The sequence below is a fragment of the Cucumis melo genome, chromosome 1 (genome assembly GCF_025177605.1).
Source record: "Cucumis melo cultivar AY chromosome 1, USDA_Cmelo_AY_1.0, whole genome shotgun sequence".
Classification (NCBI taxonomy): Eukaryota; Viridiplantae; Streptophyta; class Magnoliopsida; order Cucurbitales; family Cucurbitaceae; genus Cucumis; species Cucumis melo.
The window spans coordinates 30,796,935-30,820,869 of NC_066857.1; the positions used below are offsets into that span (position 1 = coordinate 30,796,935).

The 23,935-nt window shown below is 36.3% G+C and overlaps 1 protein-coding gene across 11 annotated transcripts; it reads right to left on the minus strand.

Moving 5' to 3' along the window:
* Window positions 1-1,549: 1,549 nt before the first annotated feature.
* Window positions 1,550-23,254, minus strand: LOC103492647 (lysine-specific demethylase JMJ31). Of its 11 annotated transcripts, none has more exons than XM_017045591.2 (18): window positions 23,058-23,254; window positions 22,889-22,966; window positions 22,688-22,771; window positions 22,423-22,593; window positions 22,259-22,327; window positions 22,043-22,169; window positions 19,995-20,067; window positions 19,580-19,696; window positions 8,326-8,445; window positions 8,197-8,215; window positions 6,083-6,170; window positions 5,609-5,925; window positions 5,217-5,332; window positions 5,025-5,118; window positions 4,672-4,839; window positions 3,778-3,923; window positions 1,976-2,105; window positions 1,550-1,871 (listed from the first exon to the last, which is right to left on the minus strand). In XM_017045591.2, exons 1-16 carry the CDS (start codon window positions 23,145-23,147, stop codon window positions 3,858-3,860), a joined length of 1,797 nt encoding a protein of 598 aa, XP_016901080.1. In that variant the 5' UTR covers window positions 23,148-23,254; the 3' UTR covers window positions 1,550-1,871; window positions 1,976-2,105; window positions 3,778-3,857. The 11 variants fall into 11 exon arrangements, with proteins under 11 accessions (XP_016901080.1, XP_050936615.1, XP_050936622.1 ...); XM_051080658.1 differs by adding an exon at window positions 2,509-2,530 and having other exon boundaries at window positions 1,550-2,105; XM_051080665.1 differs by adding an exon at window positions 2,509-2,530 and having other exon boundaries at window positions 1,550-2,105; window positions 4,751-4,839; window positions 23,058-23,253.
* Window positions 23,255-23,935: the final 681 nt, after the last annotated feature.

Consider the following 23,935-nt stretch of genomic DNA (forward strand, 5'->3'; position numbering starts at 1 on the left):
GCTAGTCTTATCGAGTTGTCTCAATAGTTACAAGCCTCGAACAATCAAATCCCAAACCGAGCCAAAATGAAATGTGATATATGAGAATAGAAGAATATCATGTGGAGAGAGGGAAGGTGTCGGTGGTGGGAGCCATTTGGGTGTACTCTTTGAGAGCGACGAATGTGGTTTTACGGCCCCATTGCTCTTTAGGGGACCCCCAAACCCAGCATTTGTGCGATAGCGATGCCACTCTTTCCCACCTTCCAAATCCATTTTTTTTTTATCTTGAAAAAAAAATGTAAAACCATTTTTGTTCTTATGAAAATTGCTAATAGAACCCTTCCCTTTGTCTATAGCTAGGGGTTTCAAGAAATCATTGATGTTTGTTGAGTTGTCAAAAGAGAGTTTCAATTGTACCTATGGGGGCCTAAAAGGATTCCGTGTTCAAAGTTCTGAGTAAATTTGGCTAGCAAAATGAAGTTTTTACCTTTTACATCATAGTCTAGCATGTCCTTTTGTACTAAAAAAATAACAAAAACCCAATGTAGTAAGTGAATACGATAAATGAGTTTGATGGTGTGACATTTAATACTATGAAATATCACTTTTCAACGCATAAGTTGAAAAAAGTAGGTGTTAAAATCTTAAGAAAAAGATATTGAGTATCGAGCATTTGACTCAATACTAGTATGGTGCTTATCAATAGTCAAGTTAAGTTAGGAGGAAGTGAGGTTGATGGTGATGAAGTTGAAAATGACAAATTGAATGATTCATACACGAATACTTTCAGGCAATGCAAATTTTATACTTGGGTAAAGGATTTTAGGGCAAGAATGTTTGTGGGTTAGAATTTTGACAAAGAAACTAGGAAAAAAATTGACACAAAAATGTATTGATTTAGGTTGAGTTTTATAAGGTATTGGGCTAGAATTAATTCTATTTTGGAGCGACTTTGAGAGAAACATGGATTTTCTCTCACTGTTAATTAACGATGAACAAAGTAACTACGCATATCTTATAAAGAGTTTGAAGTCTCAATTTCTTTAAATGTGAGATTTTCGACAATACCTATCAATACAGTATCTCTTTAAGGTTACCATTCTTTTTCTTAGATTGAATATCTATTTGGACTTCATGTGCTAATACTATATTAGCTAATACTATATTAGAAAAATATGAGGTTTCATCACAAACTAATCGGTAAAGAAATGACCTATGTATCTTTTAGAGAGTGAGGTGTTTTTTCATTGTGGGGTCCTTGAGAAAGTGCAACCAACAATAAAAATTTTAAAAGGCATAAAAGTAAATTAGAGTTAAAAGAATGGAGCTAAAAAAGTAACTAAAGTCTTAATGTCAATGAAGAAGACCATGTTCGAAAAATCCAAATTTAGCCACCAAAGTTGGAAGTGGGAAAAACCAAATCAAACCAACCAATTCGTGCAACACTCAAATTATTTGTCCTATCAGAGATTCAACCTTATTTTACCATTACAATCATAGGCAAGAATTGGCAAAAGAAAATGGCAATAAGTTAGAAAAGAGAGGGAGACTCGAAGACCGTGGAAAATAGATGGGGAAGATAAACATTCTTTTTTCCATACCATGGGTGCAATTCGAGTTGAAAAGATCAAATCCCAAGAATTTCTTTTTCTTCACAACTTTTCTAGAGGTACTAAGAATTACTGGAAATATTTTAATAGAGTAGCCTTTTCTAAAGTCAGGAGGAGCAGTAAAATTTGGTTGCAAGTGCGAGTCTTTTTTTTTTTTTTCTTTGTTTGTTCTCTTAAAAAATAAAGGCAAACTAAGTTTGGTGTTATGTGAATTTGTGCCTCAGTGAGTGATGGTTTGTGGTGGTGGTCCGGGACTTAGGTACTGATGCAAACTAAAACCTAAAGGAAGAAAAAGAAAAGAAAAAGAAAAGAAAAGAAGGAAAAAAAAATTAAATTAAAGACAGTAAAGAAAAAATGTCAACGGGGATGAAAATGATACCAACAAAGAGCTCCGGAAGTTTGAATTGCAATTCTGTGGTGAGTCTTTTCTTTTGTAGTTGTTGTTGCTAAGAGAAGCCTTTATCAATTTCTGTGCATATTCCCCACATCACAACCTTTAGTAGGCAGCTTAACCTGTAATAACATCCCAATAATTGACTCTTAAACCTTGTCCTTCTCTGCTTTCTCATATAGTCTAGTCTACTGTTATCAGATCATCATTTCAATCATTGGTGCAGCAAAATATATATTCTTCAGCATGCTTCAAAAGAAATCATATACTTTACTTTAAAACAAAAAAAAGGGGGAGTCTTTTCTTTTTTCTTCTTTTTTCAATTATGGATACATTCTCATTCTATGGCTAGAGAAATTTCAATTCCAACAAAATACTTTGAGAAAATAGCATTGTAATTGTAAGGCTAGAAAAATTGACATAGGGAAAGATAACATAGAAATTAACAAGAGGTCAAATCAATTATGTGAATATATTATTTAATATACTCAAAGCCATGGTGATAATGCAAAGTGGTGCATCTACCTTTATATGATTCCTGCAGCCACTGTGTAAAAATGGAGTCAGCTTACTTTGAATATAAAAGAATTTATAAAAATGGTAAAGCTAATCAACTTAACCAAAGAAAAGGTTAGGATATTCACAGAGAAAAGACAGAGAGAGAGAGAGGAGGGAGAGACAAAAACACAGGGAGAGAGAGAGAGAGAGAAAGAATCTGGGGATTAATGAAAGGAGGGTTGGGCATTATGGCATATCCTAGCTTTTAGAAAGTATGTGCATGAGTTGCAGGATTAAGGTACAATATGCCATTTGCCTGGTAAAAAAGACTGCATCTTTTTTTATCTCCCATCTATGCTGCACAAACAGACAAAATCAAAAAGCTTCTATTCCCTCACCCCACCCCCTCTTCTTCTATTAAATTTACCTGCCCATGTCATCATCCATCAGGGAATCTCATCTCAACCACCTTTTCTTTTCCCTCTTTCCTTCCTTCCAATCTTGTTTATTTACAGACCCTTCTTTTCCAATGGCTTTTCTCTACTGCAGATCTCTATGTTACCCCCCCCCCCCCCCCCCCCCTCCTCCCCAATCTTTTCTCTAAAACCCATCTTGGAAATCCCCACTCTACAAGAAACGAATATTCATTACAAATTACATTCCCCATCTAACTCCCTCCACAATCCTCTTATTCGTTCTAATTAGGCCTATCATAATGGTTTTCCTATCCTTGTCGCCATCTTGGCAAAGTTCAGTTCACATACAGCCAGAAGAATAATCACGACATCATAGGGGTAAAAAGGGTCAAAGTAGGAGAGTAATTGAAAATAGGGTCATCGGTTGTGGATCCTAACGTACTTTTCGGTCTCATCTGTAGATAAACAGAAGCTCCTAGGCAAACTAATCACCAACTAAAGTATCAGGCAGGAGCATTAGGTTCTCACTTGCTGCATACGTCATTATTCCTAAATTACAATAGTTTAGTTCATTAACCTTGTTAACTAAAGGATTTTTTTAATAAGATAACTAAATGAATTTTATTTCCTTGGCTGGAAGAAATGGGGTAAATGTAAAAGTCCAGTCGCCCTTGGTTTACTTCGGCAAACTAGAAGATAAATGGAGGTATGGAAGTATAAAAATGAAGTATAAATGACATTGATTTTAAGCAACCTTTTATTTTCTTCCCTACGCAAATTTACAAAATAAAATAGAACTGAAAGAAATTACAAAGTAATGGCTAGAGTAGGTAAAGATTAATATTCTACATAGTTGTGGATAACTTATACGTAAAAGTACCAATTGAGGAAAAGCTTTAGAAAATGGATAGCATCGATATGCTGCAGAATCTGCAGGACCAATTTCTTTAAAGGACTTCCTCAAGTTCCCGGATTTGGCCCATTTAAGTTTACTCCCACATATTTATCCAGCACACTCTTGAACACCTGCCGCAGAAATTAAAGTAAAGTTTAATAACAATACCACAACAACATCAGAAAGTAAAGTTCCAAAGCGTTTTCAACAGCATATTCGTTGGTCATGCTTATTTATTAGGGAACACATAAAAGAAAGTAGAAATGAATAAGGTGGCTAGTTGCCTATTCTATGGCGATGAGAATAACAATGTTTTTTTTTTCAAAAAAAATAAAGGCAGATTGGAAATAAATATACTTTGCCTTCAAAACACCACACTGAAATGGCGTAATAAATTACAAAAATTAGACATCAGTAAGAGTATAGTTAGAAAACTATGGGCAGAGAACATGCACATTCTCTGAGATTCAAAATAAACAAAAGAAGTCAAATTCACGGAAGGGAACAAATATTTGAGATATTTAAAGTTGTGAGGAGAAAGCACTCTGGTTTAGGCAATTGATCAAACTGAAGCTCTTTCTTATTTTTAGAAAAGGAAACAGACCTCTTTATTGATAATAATAAAGCTCAAAACAGAAAAATAAATAAATAAACTGCTTCTTGTATTGAAAGTGAACAGTATAACAACCCAAAACACAGATTTGCAGTTCCTAGAAGGCAACATGACAATATAATATTGATTAGGATCTTTTCAATATAAACTTATATAACAGTATCCAAATCAAATTAATTGCCAAAGTAAAAGGCGGTTTGGGATGAGTAAATATGCTTTTCATTTTTCAAGGTTGCCTAGTAGCTACAAAGAAGTGGATATTTCACATGAACAAAAAAGCTGAGCACACAATTGCAGAGTGCCGTTTCCAATTGGTGGCCAACCAAATATATGGAGGATGACAACCATGTGAGAAGAGCTTTTGTTGTTATTCCACAAAGATTGCTTCGAGATCGATTACTATTACCGGCTACTTGTGTGCTCAGTACTATGTTCTGAGAAAAGAGAAAAAGAGGACAGAAGGCATATCCTCCCTATTATTTAAAACAAATTGCACAGAGCTATATCTATGGATATGATAAAAAGGGAAGATATCATGATTGAAGTAAAATAGAGGATAAATAAATAAAATAACTCAAGAAAAAAATATATATTGCTGTCAAATAGAGTTACAATGGACCTGACGGGCAAAAGACTCTTTCCTGTTTAGAATTGCATCCATCACAGCAAATTGATCATCAAATGAACTATAGAAAACTTCGTAGAATCTTTTCCTGAGATGAAAGAGATAAAAGACAAGAGTCAGATTTCTCCCTGAGCCTCCATAATAAGAGGAAAAAAGAAACTTCTTTTTTGTAACAATATAATTAACTGATCTTCCGCAGTGTTTCGTTGGTCCATCTGATCAAATTTTCGAGTAAGAACCTCTGCTCCAATTGGTGAAAGCAAGTGCAGTATAAGAGCCTCTAGAGTTCTTGGGAAGTTATTCTGGATTGAAAAGAAAGTAGTATAAGATGACAAGCTAAGGAAGAAACAAAGAATGGGGAAAGCAAAGAAAGAGGAACAATTCCGCACATCTATAACAGACTAAAACTAAAATGGTTTGACAACCAAAGAATATATTCACGCATCTATTACAATATTGAGAAGCCTTAGTTTATTAATTAGACTAGACAATAATTGGAATAGACTAATTTCCTCCATGCCTTCCACAAAAAACAATTTCAATCTTGTAAATGTAACAGAGAAGTGAAAAGAACTCACTGCCATGGTGAGAAGGACCTTCTGAAGAACGCATGGTTCCAAATTCCAAATAGAGATAGCTACTTGATCGTTCTCCAAGCTATTTAAACTAGTGAAATTCATACTCTCCTCCCCGTCTGCAGAACCATTTGTAGAACTAGATTGTAGGGCTCCAGTTTGATCAGAAACACTGACGTGGTCATGAACTAAAGTCATAAGCCCATGCAGAGCTCGGGCACTGCAAAGTTCAAGTTCATGAGAAAAAGTTTCTTCCCTTAGCTCTTTCTCCTTCAAATCCCCACCTTCAAATGCTTGACTCAAACATTGAACACCTTGATCTAGTAATTAATAATAAAGATCAATATACCAAATTGTCTCAGCCACCAAATTGTCTCAGCCACCAAATTTAAAATGTAATTTCTAAACTCTTTTCTCGCACTTTCAAGAGAGTTCAAAATACTATTGAAACATCTGGAGTGGGGAAGAGAACCTTACCCATCCCTTTGATACCCAATACGTCAGGCTCATGGCTCTTAGTTTCATCCATCTCAGCAAGAGAGCAAGGCACACGCAAAACTTCATTCTGTCCTTAATTTTAAGTGTGTCAAAACCAACTCTACGATTATAGCTTTTATCCAAAAAAGAAAAAAGAAAAAAAAATCATAATGAAAAGTTCATGAAGATAGAGTATTCAAACTCAGTCTATAAATTTTCATCATACGGTTAGTGAACATAGCTTGCAAGTTTTCAAAAACATAGGCCAGAATAGCTTCAGCTTAAGCACAATACTCTACGAGAAACCCTTTCTAGAAGCAACGGTCTCTCTTTGATTACAGTTATTTTAAATTCTTCAGAGCTTCATTGAGATTCTAGAAAATATGTCCATATATTGTACCCAATCTGGATACTCTTTACATCACACACAAAGGTCAATCTTCTGAAGCCCACAAGTATATGAATGGGCTGCACCCATGACTGAAGTGATGCAGTCTTCAAAATGTTAATTAATGCAATAATACATCATACACACTCTATTAGAAGTATCTGCCACAATAAAGGAATGAAAAATATATTCCAATGAGCTACAAGGGAAGATAAACTATAGTTACAAAATTAAGAATTTAATTTATACCAAATTAGAGATAGGTATATAAATGAAGATAGAAGAGACTGAGTATCATGTTCTTTATATGTAAGGATGCAAGAATTCTTTTCAAGCATATAGAACACATAATTGCCCAAATGATGTTTAGCCAAAGGACCGGTTTTTCCATCTAAAAGGTGTCCACCATAACTACATTCAAGAACATCTTGAGTTGTGCTTGTGTACATGGTAGAGAAATGCATTGTACTTCCCTTATACTACAAATTGGTGAATGGGTAAGCGGCTTTATTATATGGGTTTTCCAGCAGATTGCCACTTAACTTTATCCATAAGATATCCAAAATTTTCAATAAAGTCCCTGCCTAACAATTTGAGATCGAAAACAGTATTTTATACAAGTTATGTAACTATCCATTCTATCCTCAAAAGAGACAACCAGACTCTACTCAATCAAAAAATTTCAATTGGATTAGATGGGGTAGATAGTTGTGAGTTTTCTGCTTTTGAGGATAAGTTTTCTGTTGAGAATTAAGGTGAAGTTTTTGGTAATTTTTTTCAAAAGTCATAAGAAAGGGGGGTGTTTAAAGTCCCTTCTGCAAATCTTCCTCTATCTCCTAAAATTCTGCCACATCTCTCCTCCATCATTGAGATTTGTGGTTTGCAATTTTATGAAGCTACACATCATTCAGTTTAGGTTACCTCTTGAAATATTTTTCTAGTGATATAAAAGGAATGTTTTACCAAACTTGCATTAAATAATTGTGGAATTTCTGGATTTTGGTTGGTCTTTTGTGGAGCTCTTTGGAGGCCTTTTGTCGAAGTGATTTAAATTGGTTCAGAGCTTACATGGGAAAGATTTTTTATTGATACGCATATGTAAAAATTGGTTTGAGCTTTGGATAAGTATTTGCAGGGCTTGGTTACCGGTAGATTCTATTGATCCTTTTGAACCTGGTATTGGCAGCAGATTTTCAAGGTTCCTAGGATTGAGTTGATGGTTTTGTACTCAAATTTAACTAGTTATTGCAGATTTATATTACTTCCCATCTGTCCGGCCGATCTTTGGAATGCAGATTTTTTATCATGGTCCGTCTCTGTTGTCAATTTCTGCTATATCTTGTTTTATTTTCTTCCACATGTAATTTGAGTGTTAATCAACTCTTTTCATGTTATCAATGAAAAGTCCCGTTTCCTTTCTAAAAAATGGGAAGATATTTATAAGAAAAAAAAGTCAACTTCTAGAAAAATAATCTTTTTAAATGTCATGCCACCGTCTCCATCATTTCATGATACAATATTGATGATGTTAGTCAGTATGGATTTGATTTATAAAGAAAGATATATATCTAGAGGCTGTGGGTAATTTTTTTTTCTTTTAATTGAAAGGAAGTTTTGAGAATGAATGAAAGTATAAGACGTAGAGACAATTGAAATGGCATATTTAACCTTAAAATAGTTAGGAGAACCTTTCCCAAGAAATAAAGTCAAAAGTATTACTACATACCATTTCTCTGTCCATCAATCTTCGAATTACCAGAGTCGTCCAACAAGCAGAATTAGATAAGAAACAGAAATGCATCGGGTTAGTTTACCAAATGAAATTGTAAATTTAGGAAGCTAGAAACTAAAGTACCTTCTCAATATTCTACGCAAGTAATATGCATCCATGTGGTCTGACACGCTGGACATCATGTGGGATTGCCACCAAAAGTTAACAGCAATGGTTAACTCATCACTATCAACCTGATGAAACCTGTCGGAGAACACTGAAATATCTAACCCATATATATCAAAGAAAGTACAATAAACCAAATTTAGAGCAGGGCCTATTAGAATTGCAAAGAATGCAGTCTAGTGAGGGCAAAAAAACTAAACAAGATCTGCAGAGAATCAAGTGGCATCTATTTAAGTTAAATCAAAAGTTTAGTCCTTAAACTTTTGAGGTTTGTATTTGTTTGGTTTGAACTTTTAGCCTAATAGGTTCTTAAACTTTTTAGTTTGTATCTAACAGACTTTTTTTTAAAGGAAACAACCTCGTTCATTAATAAACAATGAGATAACAGCTTATAAAGGATTATATAATGAGCAAACAAAATAAAACCAAACAAGGATCAAAAGGTGCACCTAGGCATCTCAATTAGGTTGGCACCCTCTTAGCACCCTCATCATATCCAACAAAATAACGGACCAAACAATCAATAAAGTTCAATTGGGGGATAAACACAGCCATTACAACTCAATAAGGAACATAGAAACAAATTCTACCAGGACTAGGAATAAACGACAGTCAAACGAAGGAGCTGCAAATGGAAGAAGCTTCAGAGATCGTGGCCCAAACTGGATCATCAATCAAGGAGGAAAGATGAAGGCCTGCGATTTTATATCTAACAGACTGAAATCCTATATGCAAAGAAATCTGGTCAACTAGGTTCTTACATGAAATAATGTATCGGTATCCTCTTCAGGACATCTTTTCCAGAATGATGTGTGGGTTTTTCCCTTTCAATCAACTTCCGTTTCCCAAAGAGGTAGTACTAGGAAACCCAAAACAACTGAAACTAACTAGTGAATGGAAAAATGAAAATTAAAAAGATATAAATCATTACAAAAAAAAAAAAGAAAAAAAAGAAAGAAAGAAGAGAATAAAAAGTCTCTGGATGACAAGAATGAGGGATAAAAGTGATCATACCCTAGATAACACAACTTGTGATGGAAACCAAACAGAGGAGACAGCCGCCGGTATTAGTGCCGCTACCAATGCTTGGATCAATGCTTCCATAGATGAATGGTTCCACAGTCTTCAGACAACGTCGAGGAACTTAATTTCGCAACTCTTTTCATCATCTGCGCCGTCAGAAACCATCCACGTGCCGCCGCCGAAGCTACATACGCCAGCTCATCCTATTCAAATGCCGCCGGCCGACCTAGCTATGCCACCCTTGTCTTCATCCGCGACCTATAGTGTCCCCCACGTGCCGATCCATGTGCTGCCACCTAATTCCGACCAGCCACCACCGCTTCTTAGTCAAATTTGTATGCCCTACCACTCACTGACCTAGTTACCATCTTGATGTTAGGAACCCTTAAATTCACTCAACAACTGGAAGGACTTCGACAACAGATTGCAGCAATTGAGGCTAGCGGCAACATCCAACACTCCGGGTCATGGCCTTCATACACTTGTACCGATGTATTTTGAGAATCTGGTAACCTCATTCCCCACTTTATCCTCTTCTTATGTGACTAATACAATGACACAGTCCAAGGGATATTTTTCAAGGAAAAATTGAACGATAATAACTATTTCTCGTGGTCTCAGTCAGTGAAAATTGTCCTTAAAAGACGACATAAATTTGGTTTTCTGACAGGAGAAATACCACGTCCTCTACTGGAAGACCCACAGGAACGGTACTGGAAGAGAGAGGACTCTCTTCTTCAATCCACATTGATCAATAGGATGGAGCCATAGATCAACAAACCCTTACTGTACGTTGCAATTGCTAAGGATATTTGGGACACAACCCAAAAACTATATTCCAAAAATCAGAATGCCTCTCTCCTATACACACTAGAGAAGCAGGATCATGAATGCAAGCAAGGAACTATGGATGTCACATCCTTTTTTAATAATCTCTCTTATTTGGCAGGAAATGGACCTAGCAGAGAACTAGTCTAGAGCAATCTCAACGATGGTTTGCATTACTCTAGAATTGAAGAAATTGACAGGATTTATGACTTTCTCGCTGGTCTTAATCCTAAGTTTGATGTAGTTCGAGGGCGTGTACTAGGCCAGAGACCGATTCCCTTCCTGATGGAAGTCTATTATGAAATCCGCCTCGAGGAGGAATGCACAAGTGCTATGAGTATTTTGGCAACTCCTATTATTGACTCTACTGCTTTTAGTGTGAGGTCCTCTACCAGTGGCAGTGACAAGCACAATGGAAAATCAGTTCTTGTCTGTGAGCATTGGAAAAAACAATGGCATACAAAGGAACAAAGTTGGAAGTTACATGGTCGTCCTCCAAGAGGTAAGAAACACTCTCCCAATGAGAAATAGAACACAAGACGAGCGTATGTGAGCGAGTCTGCTGGACCTTCTTAACCACCCAATCCACACGGGAACCAAACCAATCCCAGTCTTGCTACTTTAGGTGTCGTTGACCAATCAAGTATGTATACCGTCCTTTGGTCTTATTAGCGTAGGAAGAACCCCTGGATTTTGGATTCTGGATTCTAGCGCCATATATCATCAGACTGGTTCCTCTAAACATTTTGTGTCCTATATTCCATGTGCTAGCAACGAAACAATTAGAATTGCATATGGCTCCTTGGCCCCCATTGCTGGGAAGGGGAAGATTTCTCCCTATGTAGAGCTCTCCTTATATGTTTTGCATATGTCCAAAATTTCTTATAATCTGCTATCTATAAGCAAGATTACTTATGAGTTAAACTACAAAGCAATATTCTTACCTGATTTCGTCTCTTTTCAAGACTTGAGCTTGGAGAAGATGATTGACACTGCCTGGCATAGTAAGAGACTCTACCTCCTTGATGACGACACCTCTTCTAGTAGCATTTCTAGGACTAGTCTTTTATCTTCCTATTTTACTACTTCGGAACAAGATTGCATATTGTGGCATTTTCGTTTAGGTCATCCTAATTTTTAATATATGAAACATTCATTCCCTCATCTTTTCTCTAAACTTCATGTCTCTACCTTATCTTGTGACGTCTGTATTCGGGCTAAAAACATCGGGTTTCTTTTCCTTCACAACCATACAAACCAACCTACCCTTTCACACTTGTTCATAGTGATGTATAGGGCCATCCAAGATAACTATCTCATCTAGGAAACGGTGGTTCGTAACCTTTATTGATGACCATACCCGTCTTACATGGGTCTTTCTCGTCTCCGAAAAATCTGAGGTCACCTTTGTCTTCAAGGACTTCTATAACATCGTAGAAATGCAGTTCAATGCAAAGATTGCTATTTTGCAAAGTGACAATGATCATGAGTTCCAAAACCACAGCCTCAGTGAGATTTTGTCCTCCAAAGGCATTGTCCACCAAAGTTACTATGGCTATTCCCCCCAACAAAATGGGGTAACCGAGTGCAAAAACCGTCACCTATTGGAAGTTGCTTGTTCGTTTATGTTGTCTACTTCCCTTCCTTCCTATCTCTGGGGCGATGTTGTCCTCATTGCAGCTTATCTTATCAACCAAATGCCTTCTTGCGTCTTACATCTCCAGACAAGAGTCATATCCCTCTACCTGCCTCATTTCTGAAGTTCCTCTTCGGGTATTCGAATGTACAGCCTATGTTCATGACCATGGCCCTAACCCATCTAAGTTTACTCCTCGGGCTCAAGCATGTGTTTTTGTTGGTTACTATCTGCACCAACGAAGCTATAAATGCTTTCATCCGTCTTCTCGTAAGTACTTTGTCTCCATAGATGCTACCTTTCTTGAGAATCGTCCTTTCTTTCTCATTAGCCTACTTTAAGGGGAGAGTGAAGGTAGGAGCATATAAGTGGACAGGGGAAGCACAAATGGCATTCGAGAAACTAAAGATGGCCATGATGACATTGCCTGTATTAGCAATGCCTAACTTCAATTTACACTTTGAGATTGAAACTGATGCATCCGGATATGGGGTGGGAGCAGTGTTGACACAAGCTAAAAGGCCAATAGCCTCCTTCAACCAAACACTTTCTATGAGAGATAGAGCTAAGCAGTCTATGAGAGAGAGAGTTAATTGCAGTCATGTTTGTTGTGCTGAGGTGGAGGCCATATTTGTTAGGGAGGAAGTTGTGGAGAAAACTGACAAGAGAGTCATACAATCCCAATACCAAAAATGGATAGCCAAGTTATTGGGTTACTCATTTGAAGTAGTATATAAACCGAACCTAGAAAATATGGCAGTCGATGCTTTGTCAAGGGTACCACCAACAGTCCATTTGAATCATATTTCAGCACTAGCATTGCTAGATTTAGCAATCATTCAGGAGGAAGTGAAGAATGATCAGCAATTGAAAGACACTAAAAGTAAGATAGAAGATCAGAAGCTGGAAGTACAAGACTTTTCTGTGCATCAAGGAGTTCTGAAGTACAAGGGAAGGTTAGTTCTTTCAAAAACCTCTTCCTTACTACCTACAGTATTACACACGTATCATGACTCTATGTTTAGGGGTCACTTTGGTTTTCTTAGAACCTATAAGAGGTTAACAGGAGAACTAAATTGAGAAGGGATGAAAAGAGATGTAAAAAAATATTGTGAAGAATGTTTAATTTTCCAAAGAAACAAAACTTTGCCCTTATCTCCAACAAGCTTGTTGATGCCACTAGAAATACCTAACACTATTTGTACCGATATTTCGATGAATTTCATAGAAGGGTTGCCAAGAGCAGTAGTGTGGGAAGTAATTATGGTAGTGGTTGATCATATGAGTAAATACACCCATTTCATAGCATTGAAGCACCCTTACACAGGGAAGACAGTAGGCGAGGTGTTTGTAAAGGAGGTGGAATGTTTACATGGTTATCCATGCTCGATTGTATCAGATTGTGATAGAGTCTTTACTAGTCATTTTTTGAATGAGATGTTCAAACTAGCATGGACTACATTGCAGAGGAGCTCAACTTACCATCCATAATCGGTGGGCAAACAGAAGTAGTAAACAGAGAAGTGGCAGCCCACCTAAGGTGCTTCTGTGGAGAGAGACCAAAGGAATGGATAAATTGGCTGCACTGAGCTGAATATTGGTACAACACAATATATCAAAGCTCCATTGGAATTAATCCTTTCCAAGCAGTTATGGAAGACTACCCCCACCTTTAATACATTATGGCGGTACGGAAACCCCTAATTCTACATTAGATCAGCAGTTGAAGGAGGGAGACATTGCACTAAAGGCTTGGAAGGAGCATCTCCAAGCAGCTCAGGATAAGATGAAGAAATATGCTGATATGAAGAGGAGAGCCGTAGGGTTCCAAACAGGAGACATGGTTTTCTTGAACTTTAAGGAAGAAAAGAAATGAGAAGTTATCCCCCAAGTACTTTAGGTCGTACAAGATCATAGAGAAGATCGTGCAATTAGCGTATAAGCTGGAATTGCTTTTCAATACACCCTGTTTTTCATGTATCACAATTGAAGAAAGCATCGGGTGATCCTGCCAAGGTGAATTAGCTTATACCATAGAATCATGAATGGTTGACTGAACCAAAGGAAGTGTATGGCTATCAGAAGAACCCAGCTACAAAAGAATGGAAAGTGTTGATTAGTTGGAAAGGGTTACCTCCACATGAAAGCTACTTGGGAAATCTGCAGTGATTCAAACAACAATTTCTAGACTTCCACCTTGAAGACAAGGTGGATTTGGAGGAGGAGAGTAATGTTAGGCCCCCGCTAATATTTAAATACAGTAGAAGAAATAAAAATATCAACGCACATGCGAATGAAGGAGAAATTGAGAGAGGGAGGGACCACACTGGTGGGACCGAAAGTTAGAAGAAAGAGATAAAAAGGAGGGAGGTTACGGAAAAAAGGGATGGAAATTTTGTAAAGAAAGGCTGCCAACTCCCGAGAGAAAGGAGACCAGAGGGTCCAAGTTTTTATGCATTTGTTCTTGAGTCCTCACTTTTCTAAGTGTAATCATTTGAACATTTTACAGCGAATTCTGTCATTGTGGTCAATACTCCATTGATACACAAAGTCTTTCCATTCTTGTAACTACCATTTCATATCAATATAAATAGACACTTCTGTGGTGTTCTATCACGGTCCTACCTATGAACCAAGTTCCTTGGAAAACCTATTATAGGAGGAGTCTTAGAAAGGAAGTTGGATCTCCGGCTAATCAGCCAGCTTCGGTCCAAAATTTTGAACCTTTACGAGATCTCGTATGACTGATTCTATTGCCTCACATACTGACAGTAAAATGAGTGAAAGTGACAGGTCAAAGACAACTATTCCTGAAAATATAGGTGAACAGGGCAATATTGATACTGAGGTCATCCTAAATGGAAAGAACAGTAATGATGAGAATGAGGTCAGTGCAAGAGTTACTGAAAATGAAAGGAATGATCGTTCAGAAAATATTAGTAAGCATGATTTGTCTCTTGATCTGCCTATTGCACTAAGGAAGGGTACCAGGTCCTGCACTAAGCACTCTATTATTAACTATGTTTCTTATGAGAACCTATCTCCTTAATTTAGAGCCTTCACAGCCAGCCTTGACTCTATTGTGATACCAAAATATATCCACATTGCTTTAGAATGTTCTAAGTGGAAAAATGTTGTCATGAAAGAGATGAGAGTCCTTGAGAAGAACCAGACTTGGGAGATCCGTGCTCTACCTAAGGACATAAAACTGTGGGATACAAATGGGTGTTCACTCTCAAATAAAAGGCAAATGGAACCCTTGACAGACACAAGGCAAGGCTCATTACAAAAGGGTTTACTCCAACCTATGGTGTTGATTATTTAGAAACTTTTTTCCCAGTTGCTAAACTGAATACAGTTAATGTCCTACTATCTGTTGCTATGAACAAAAACTGGCCTCTTTATCAGCTGGTTGTTAAGAATGTGTTCCTAAATGGGGACCTAGAGGAGGAAGTCTACATGAGCCCCCCAAGGGTTGAAGCTCAATTCGGTCATCAGGTGTGAACTTCAAAAATCTTTATATGGTCTGAAACAATCACTTAGAGCATGGTTTGATAGGTTTACTACCTTTGTCAAATCCCTAGGGTACAATTAGGGACACTCTGACCATACTTTGTTATAAAGGTCTCTAAGACTGGGAATGTTGCAGTATTGATTGTTTATGTTGATGACATTGTTCCATCCGGGGACGACCATGCTGAAATCATCCAACTGAAAGAGAGGATGGGTGATGAGTTTGAAATCAAAGACTTGGGAAATTTGAAATATTTCCTTGGAATGGAGGTAGCTAGATCTAAAGAAGGTATCTTCGTATCTCAGAGGAAGTATGCCCTTAATTTGATGACTGAGACAGGTATGCGGGGTGTCATCCTACTAATACTCCCATTGGATTCAACTGTAAACTAGGAAATTCAAATGATAACGTTCCAGTTGATAAAGAACAATATCAGTACCTTGTGGATAAGTTGATTTACTTGTCCCATACTCGACTAGATATTTCCTTTATTGTGAGTGTCGTGAGTCAGTTCGTACAAGCTCCTTATGAGGAACACATGGAGGGGTAAACAGAATCCTAAGATACTTAAAACCGACACCTAGTAAAGGATTGATGTTCAGAAAGACAAACAAGAAAACTATTGAGGCTTATACTGATTCAGATTGGGCAGGGTCTGTTGTTAACAGAAAATCTACCTCCGATTATTATACCTTTGTATGGGGCAATCTTGTAACTTGGAGGAGTAAGAAGCAAGGGGTCATGGCTAGAAGCAATGCTAAAGCCAAGTACAGAGCTATGAGTTTGGGGACGTAAGGAAATTTAGCACCAGAAAGTTTTGTTACCAATGAAATTATTTTGTGATAAGAAAGCAGCCATTAGCATCACCGACAATCCAGTTCAACATGATAGAACTAAACATGTTGAGATTGATCAATACTTCATCAAAGAAAGATTGGACAATGGTAGCATATGCATCCCGCACATTCCTTCGAGCCAACATGACTTCCCAGACAAAACTCTGATTTTTGTGTTAGCAAGTTGGATCTCATTGATATCTACGTCCCAACTTGAGGGGGAGTGTTATATTTAGTGGGCTTGGCTCAAGGGAAGATTTGACCTAATATTTTTTTCTTTTCTTATTCCTCGTTGTAGTCTATTTATTTCCCCATTGTATCATTTGTTATTATGAAAAAATAATAAAAAGAGATATTTTCACCGTGGTTTTTCTCCCTGAACTAGGGTTTCCACATAAAAATTGTGTTTGCTCTTCGTCTCTTTTTTCAATAAAGTATGCACTAATTCTGGCACCAAGTACCCCATGTATAGCTTTTTGTCTTCTAAGTTCAAGGCGTTCACAGCGAGCCTTGATAGAGCAACAATATCGAAAAACATACATATGGCTAAAGAAATTCCCAAGTGGAAGATTGTCGTCACGGAAGAAATGGGAACTCTTGAAAAGAATAAAAGGCATAAAACAATTGGATGCAAGTGGGTGTTCACTTTGAAGTATAAATCAGATGGAACTCTAGACAAGTCCAAGGCTAGACTTTTAGTGAAAGGGTTTACTCAAACTTATGGGATAGATTATTTTGAGACTTTCTCCCCTGTAGAGAAGTTAAACACAATTCAGATCCTTCTTACTGTTGCAATTGACAAAAATTGGTCTCTTCATCAGCTTGATGTGAAAAATATATTTTTGAATCATGGATTAGAAGAAGTTTATATGAGCCCGCCCCTAGGTTTTGAAGCTTAGTTTGTTCATCAAGTATGTAAACTCAAGAGGTCTTTGTATGGATTGAAACAGTCCCCGAGAGCGTGGTTCGACGGGTTTACTACATATGTTAAGTCACAAGGTTTCATTCAAGGACACTTTGATCACACGTAGTTTACAAAAAGGTTAGCATCTGGAAAAATTGTTGTTCTGATTGTGTAAGTAGATGATATTGTCTAGTCAGGAGATGATGCGACTGAGATCATCAGGCTGGAAAAGAAAATGGATTATGAGTTCGAGATCAAAGATCTAGGGAATCTAAAATATTTTCTTGGATGGAGATGACAAGATCAAGGGAAGGGATCTCTATCTCACAACGAAAATACACCTTTGACTTGTTAAAAGTAACAGGCATGACTAGGTGTAAACCTAACTGACACTCCTATGGAATTCAATGCGAAACTAGGAGATTCTGTCATTCTGTTGACAAAGTTCCTATTGATAAAGAGAGGTATCAACGTCTTAGTGGAAAAGCTGATTAACTTATCTTACACTAGACCAGATATTTCCTATCATGTCAATGTTGTTAGTCTGTTTATACAAGCACCCTATGAAGAACAGATGGAAGCCGTGAATCGAATTCTGAGATATTTGAAAAGCTCTCCGAGTAAAGGTTTAATGTTCAGGAAAACTGATAGGAAATGCATTGAGACTTATACCGACTCTAATTAGGCAGGATCAGTTATTGACAAAAACTCTACCGTTGGGCATTGTACTTTTGAGTGAGGTAACCTAGATACTCGAAGAAGTAAGAAACCAAAGTTTGTAGCTAGAATCAGTGCTAAAGTTGAATACAGAGTATGGGAATCAGTGAAGAAATCCAGTTGAAGAAAGTTTTGTCTGATCTTCATTAAGAATGTGTTTTACCTAAGAAGCTCTATTGTGATAATAAAGCGGCTATAAGCATATCCAATAATCTTGTACAACATGGTAGAACAAAACGTGAAGATTTACAAACACTTTATAAAAGAGAAACTGAACAATGGCAATATTTGTATTCTGTATATTCCATCTCAAAAAGTTGTTGATGTTGAGTCTGGTTGACATCTACACCCCAACTTGAGTAGGAGTGTGGGAAAAAAATGGCATTTTTTATAGTTTATAGCCCGATTTGTATTTTTAGTATTTTACTTTACCCCAAGTTTATTTCATTTTCTGTATTAGGTCTGGCTAGAGCCAATAAAGTTGCGTTCTTTTCTAACTTTTATTATGTGTGAAAATAATAAAAGACTCTCCATCGTGGTTTTTACTCCATGTTCTAGGTTTTCTACGTAAACCTTGTATTCTCTTTTCTACCTTTTAATAGAGAATTTAGATTTTCTTGCTCTTTTCAAGGCTAACCCCTGTGTAGGCTTATACATAAATCATGTTCTGAATCTTAGAAAGAAGATAAATAAAATTTAGCGTGCCTATTAATTAACGTCAAGTGCATCATGCCCCTTTTGCAAGTCTTACTTTGCTTTAGACTTGAATTGGAAACATTTGGGAGATGGGTGGCCACCGAACGTGGGGAGTATTTCAAGTAAATAAAGGTTTTCTTTGCATATAGGACTTTGACCCAAAAGTAAACCATTTACAGCTTTTCTTAAAGTTGAATAAAATTTGATTCAAAGGTGTAAATCAAATGAAAAGGTTTTTCACACCAGTTCCCTACTTGCGTAAGATTAATCCTTTAGTTAAGAAATCAAATTTGATTGAAGAATACAAAAAGAGCTTATGGTTAACACCTAAGAACTCTCAATGAGATTTCTGTGCTCCCAAGTAAACACTAATCAGCAGAAGATATCAATGTGTGGAAAATGAAAAGCAGATCACCCTGCCTAAGAACTCCCACCCCCATGCTTACCATTGACCAACGCAATGAACTAACAGATTGTCATTTAGAACCAAAATCTTTTTGTCATAAAACTCTATCAAGGAAATTCCAATCAACATTGTCATAGGCTTCCTAAGAATCGATCTTAAAAATGACTTCTCTCAACTTATGAGCTTCATTGTATCAAATTGCCCCATTGAAAATAAGGAATTCATCAAAGAATTCCTTCATGCAATTAAGAGATCCCTAGATTTTATATTAAAGTTAACGGAGACAGAATTGTTCATTGTAATAATGGAAAGAGACTCGTTCTCAATATACAAATATATATAAATAAAACAACAAACCCTTCTACAACAAAACATAAGACCTATGCAGAGAACTAAAACAATCCAAATCAAACAAGAGAGAACGAAACTAAGCATCCTGACAAGTAATAAACAAAGAAAGAGATCTTCCAAAATGTACAACCAAACTGAAGAAATTTTCCAAAATGTCCAACCAAACTTAGGGTCGACAATTCTTGAAAGGCTTGATCTTCCCAAGCAAAACTCCACAATGTAATCTAAACCGCAAGAGATCCTAGGATAAGCTTCTAGGGACGTTATCAATAAACAAGTGATACTGGATCTTACTACTTACCACCCTTCTGGAATAAAAAGTGCATCACCAGCTCGAAGAACAACTGTCTGAGAGGATTTCCTTGAATATTTTGCTCTTGGATAAAGTGAATAGTCGGGCTTTTCTAAAGAAACGGAGCTGCCAAAATATACAAAGACTGAGGCTGGCCATTCAAATATCACAATTATGAAAAATATATATATATATATATGGAATAGAAATTAAATCTGTTGTTGACACTGATCCATCAAACTACTAGTACTTGAACCAAAAGTTTAAATTGGTAAGTTAGAATTAACTGCCTTTTTAATCTATTCAATCCAAGGACAAATACCTTCCTATACTAAACTGTTTTTACTTTTCTTTTTGGATAAAAACCTATATTAAACTGTTTAGAGAAACTAAACATGAAAAACACAACAAAGCAGTACTTTACCTATGATTAGAGGCCTCTCCATAAATATGCATCGGGTACAGTGAGGGAGTTGCAGAAGGGGGCCACAGAATTACTGGAAACATAAAGCTATCACAAGCATTATTTTTAATTTTTTGTATTTTTATATTTTTTGGAAATAGAAAACATTTGATTGATGAATGAAATAGATGATTACAAGAAATCTCTCCAATAGGAGAAAAAAAGGAGAGAGAGTAAGAATTTAAAGGAGAAACAGTATTACACCAATAAAAAGCAAGATCACAGAATCAAAAAAGTGATTTCTCTAAGTAATTTTTTGCAATTAATAGATTGAGTGTGGTTGTTGGTAAATTAGTTTTCTCATTCTGTTTTAACTATAACAAGAGGTCTACTAAGATATAACTTTTATATCTATAATAGCTTCCTACCAATTAAGCATTAGAGACTAGCTGAACATCCAGAAGTAAGCTTTTTTTTTTTTTTCTTTTGAATCCCAACTGGCATTTAGGATATTTTGCTATTTTATAAACTTTCCTTCTTTTAGCATGATCTAGTTGTAATAAGATTTGAGGCACTTCTCTTTATGAATAACTGAACTTTAATTCAAAAATTATGAAATAACAAAAAGACATGCAATTAAATAAAATAAATAAACCCATAAATCCAAGCCTATAAAAAGATGAATCAGAAATGAAGGATAACTAAAAAGACCTTCACATGATACCCGGAGAGAAACATAGAACTTATTGATGTACATGTTCCATCGTTATTATAACCTTACCATCTGTCATTGGATGTGAAGTGCCCTTGTTTGCTCAAAGTTTTTACATGCCCTATTGTTAGTGATACATAATTAAATTTGCTTTCAACCACCAGCTTAAGCTTTTTAGTGAATTGGTGGTTTAATATGATATCAGAGCAAGTGATCCAGGGAGGTCTTATGTTCAAGCCCCTATATTGTCATCTCCTCCCTAAACCACCAGTTTAAGCTTTTTGGTGAATTGGTGGTTTAATACCTATTACTGCGTTTTCCATAACCAGTAGCATTTAATGTGATTGCATCAACAAATAAGTTTGTCCTTGATGATATACTACTTTTGATCACAGGGCTAATACTCTTGTTGTTGCCTCAACATTTAGGTTCCCTTGATGATGATATTATCATACTACTAATCAAAGAGCTTAGATTCATAATGCAATTTTAATCAACAATTATGAGGTTAACCATCATAGAGTAAAAATATGTTCTGTTACTAAAATCTATTATGTGAGGATTACGTTAAGGGATTTTCTAACTATTGTTTTTCATTTTTTTTATATATAGAAACAACTTTCATTGAGAAAATATGAAAGAATACAAGGGATACAAAAACAAAGCCCAACAAAAAAACCCCGCTAAAGGTTTGTAAACCAGGCTAAAAAAAGGACTCTTCTCCATCGTTTTCAATTCGTTCAATAATAAAAGTAATTCCTTAAAAGAAACAAATTTACCAAGATTTAAGTTACATCAATCCAACTAAGATTAATATTTCCTAGTGAAAAGATATTGTTCTTCACTTCTTCTAGGCATTGATTATGCGAAGAATTGGATTGAATTGGCTGAACAGAAAAGTAAGGTCATTTCATAGTTGGAAGAGACAATTGGTAACATGAACCTCGGCCTTTTTCCTCTTAACTCATTTAGGTGGGAGATAAATTGATTAAGTTCCTCGTTCTTCCCTTTTTTCTTTTAGTGAGCGGAAAAGGGGAAAAAACAACTTCCATCAGGACTAATGAAAGTAAAAATAAAACAAAGTAAATAAAACAATTGAGAAACGATAATAAGACCGACAAAGAGTGTAGACCAAACAAGCAAGAAAAAACAAAGAACTGAGCACTGGCAGATTGATGAGATATGAGTTCTATCATCTTTATCGTTGACATTAATGTTGACAAGACAACAAAATGAAGCAATATTAAGAGTCACGTTCTTTCATTTCATAAAACATAGAAAAGGATCATAAGTGTATGGTGCAATGAGAAACACGAGCAATTGATATCAGGATAAGGGAGGATAATCAATGACTAACCTTGTTTTCTGCCAGAAACTATGCAGAGAACATTATGGTGTGGGTCATAGTGAGTACTTGACCTAGATAGAGCACTGTTCATCCAAAGGTTTATAGAGGCTAACTTCTTTTTCTCCAGAAATGCAGGCTTCACACCAATCAAACGGTATTAGAAATTTGAGCTATATAAAAATAGAATTCGACAACATGTAGCTTAAGGAAGAGAGATATGCAAACTGTTTGAATATCTTTTCTCAGTGGTTCCAATTGTGCCCTTTCTTCATTTATAACATCCAAAATTGGCACCTGAAATCGACCTAGCAGATATTAAAGCTCGTAAAAGAATTAGCAGAATCAAGCATTACATCTATGATCAATCTGTTGTACTAAAGCTCTTCAACCTGTGCTAAGTATAATCTTTTAGAATCATCTTCAAAAGGCAAACAGTCTTTCTTCAAATCAGGACCGGTCATCCTGTTCGAATTTAATTCGGAAGAAACGACATTTCCTTGACTCTTTTCTAGCAGACGCTGCTTACAAATTTGAATAAAGGTAGAAAATGGAATCGGAACCTATGAAAGATCAATGCATTCATCAGAACCAAAGCAAAAGACCCTTGCGTTTCAGTTTCAAATAAAAATTTAAGAAACATGGTAAGGATTATACTCTGTCATGGCTTCTAAGGTCGCCATAAAAAACAGGAGCCGTTCTAGTGAGCATAGCTTCCACAATGCATGACCCTGCGCATTCCTACAGTTCAATTTAAAAATAAAATTTAATCACCAGCTCAAAGTAACCAGCAGCATAACGAGTAACCAAGGAGCAAGGTCAAGCTGACTGAGAAGAGAAAGGAAGTTGAAGTACAACCTGGAGATTGTCAAGACCGCCAACGTATGGATTCCACTCCGATAAAGCTCTCCAGTCCTTGACGCATCCTACAAGAATCTAGGGAGCCATAGAACATAAGAAACGGAAGGTAATGCGATGGAATTACCAAGGAAGAAAGATCAGAGGGAGGGACTATGAAGAAGATTACAGCGGGAACGTTGCGAGATTCGATGAGAGACTCGAAATGAGAGGGCGAAGGAGGAAGATGGAAACGTTGGATATGGAGATTGTCATCCATGGATGGGGAGTTGAATGTAACTCAGAGGGAGTCGTACGGGGAGCGATGGAAGGAAACGGGGGAATTGAAATTAGATACCCAAACCCAATAAACTTTTTACTCAAATCCAACCGTCACAATCTCACCAAATTACTTCTTTTATCCTATAAATCAAACAATGAAATGGAACTAACAACTTTTTTCCATTCTTCAAAATTAAGTCCTTTGTATTGATGGATAAATTGTGATTTTAAATTATGCATGCAATATCATAAACATTTCACTCCTTTTAGCATAACACAACAATAATCCTCTATATTTGTTACATAACAACACATATCATTACATAAACAATCAATTATACTTTCGATAAAAATAAGTTAGACATACTACCACTAGTACAAAATTGAGTTGAAACTGACATTATAGAAGTGCAGTGTCGATTGACAACGAAAACTATGTTATAAAAAATATTCAATGTAATGTCAGTTTCCTACCAACATCGAACGCTCTTACTAAGACATTCTTGAATGCCAATTGTCTTTGATTTTAGTCCACCTTTGAAGTGATTAATAATAGACAACATGTGAAGTAAGGAAATAAGGAAATACAGGTCATTTAGGGGAAAAAAATACATAGTACAAACAACCTAAAAGAAACTAACTCAATAATTTAACCTCGCTCTATCCCTCACAAAATGAAGACAATATGTTTCATTTATTATCCAAAGAGCAAATAAAGAACTTGTAATAGGCATTTAAAGTGTGATGTTTTTTTAACTAAATCAAACAAATCTTTTCTTTAAGTCA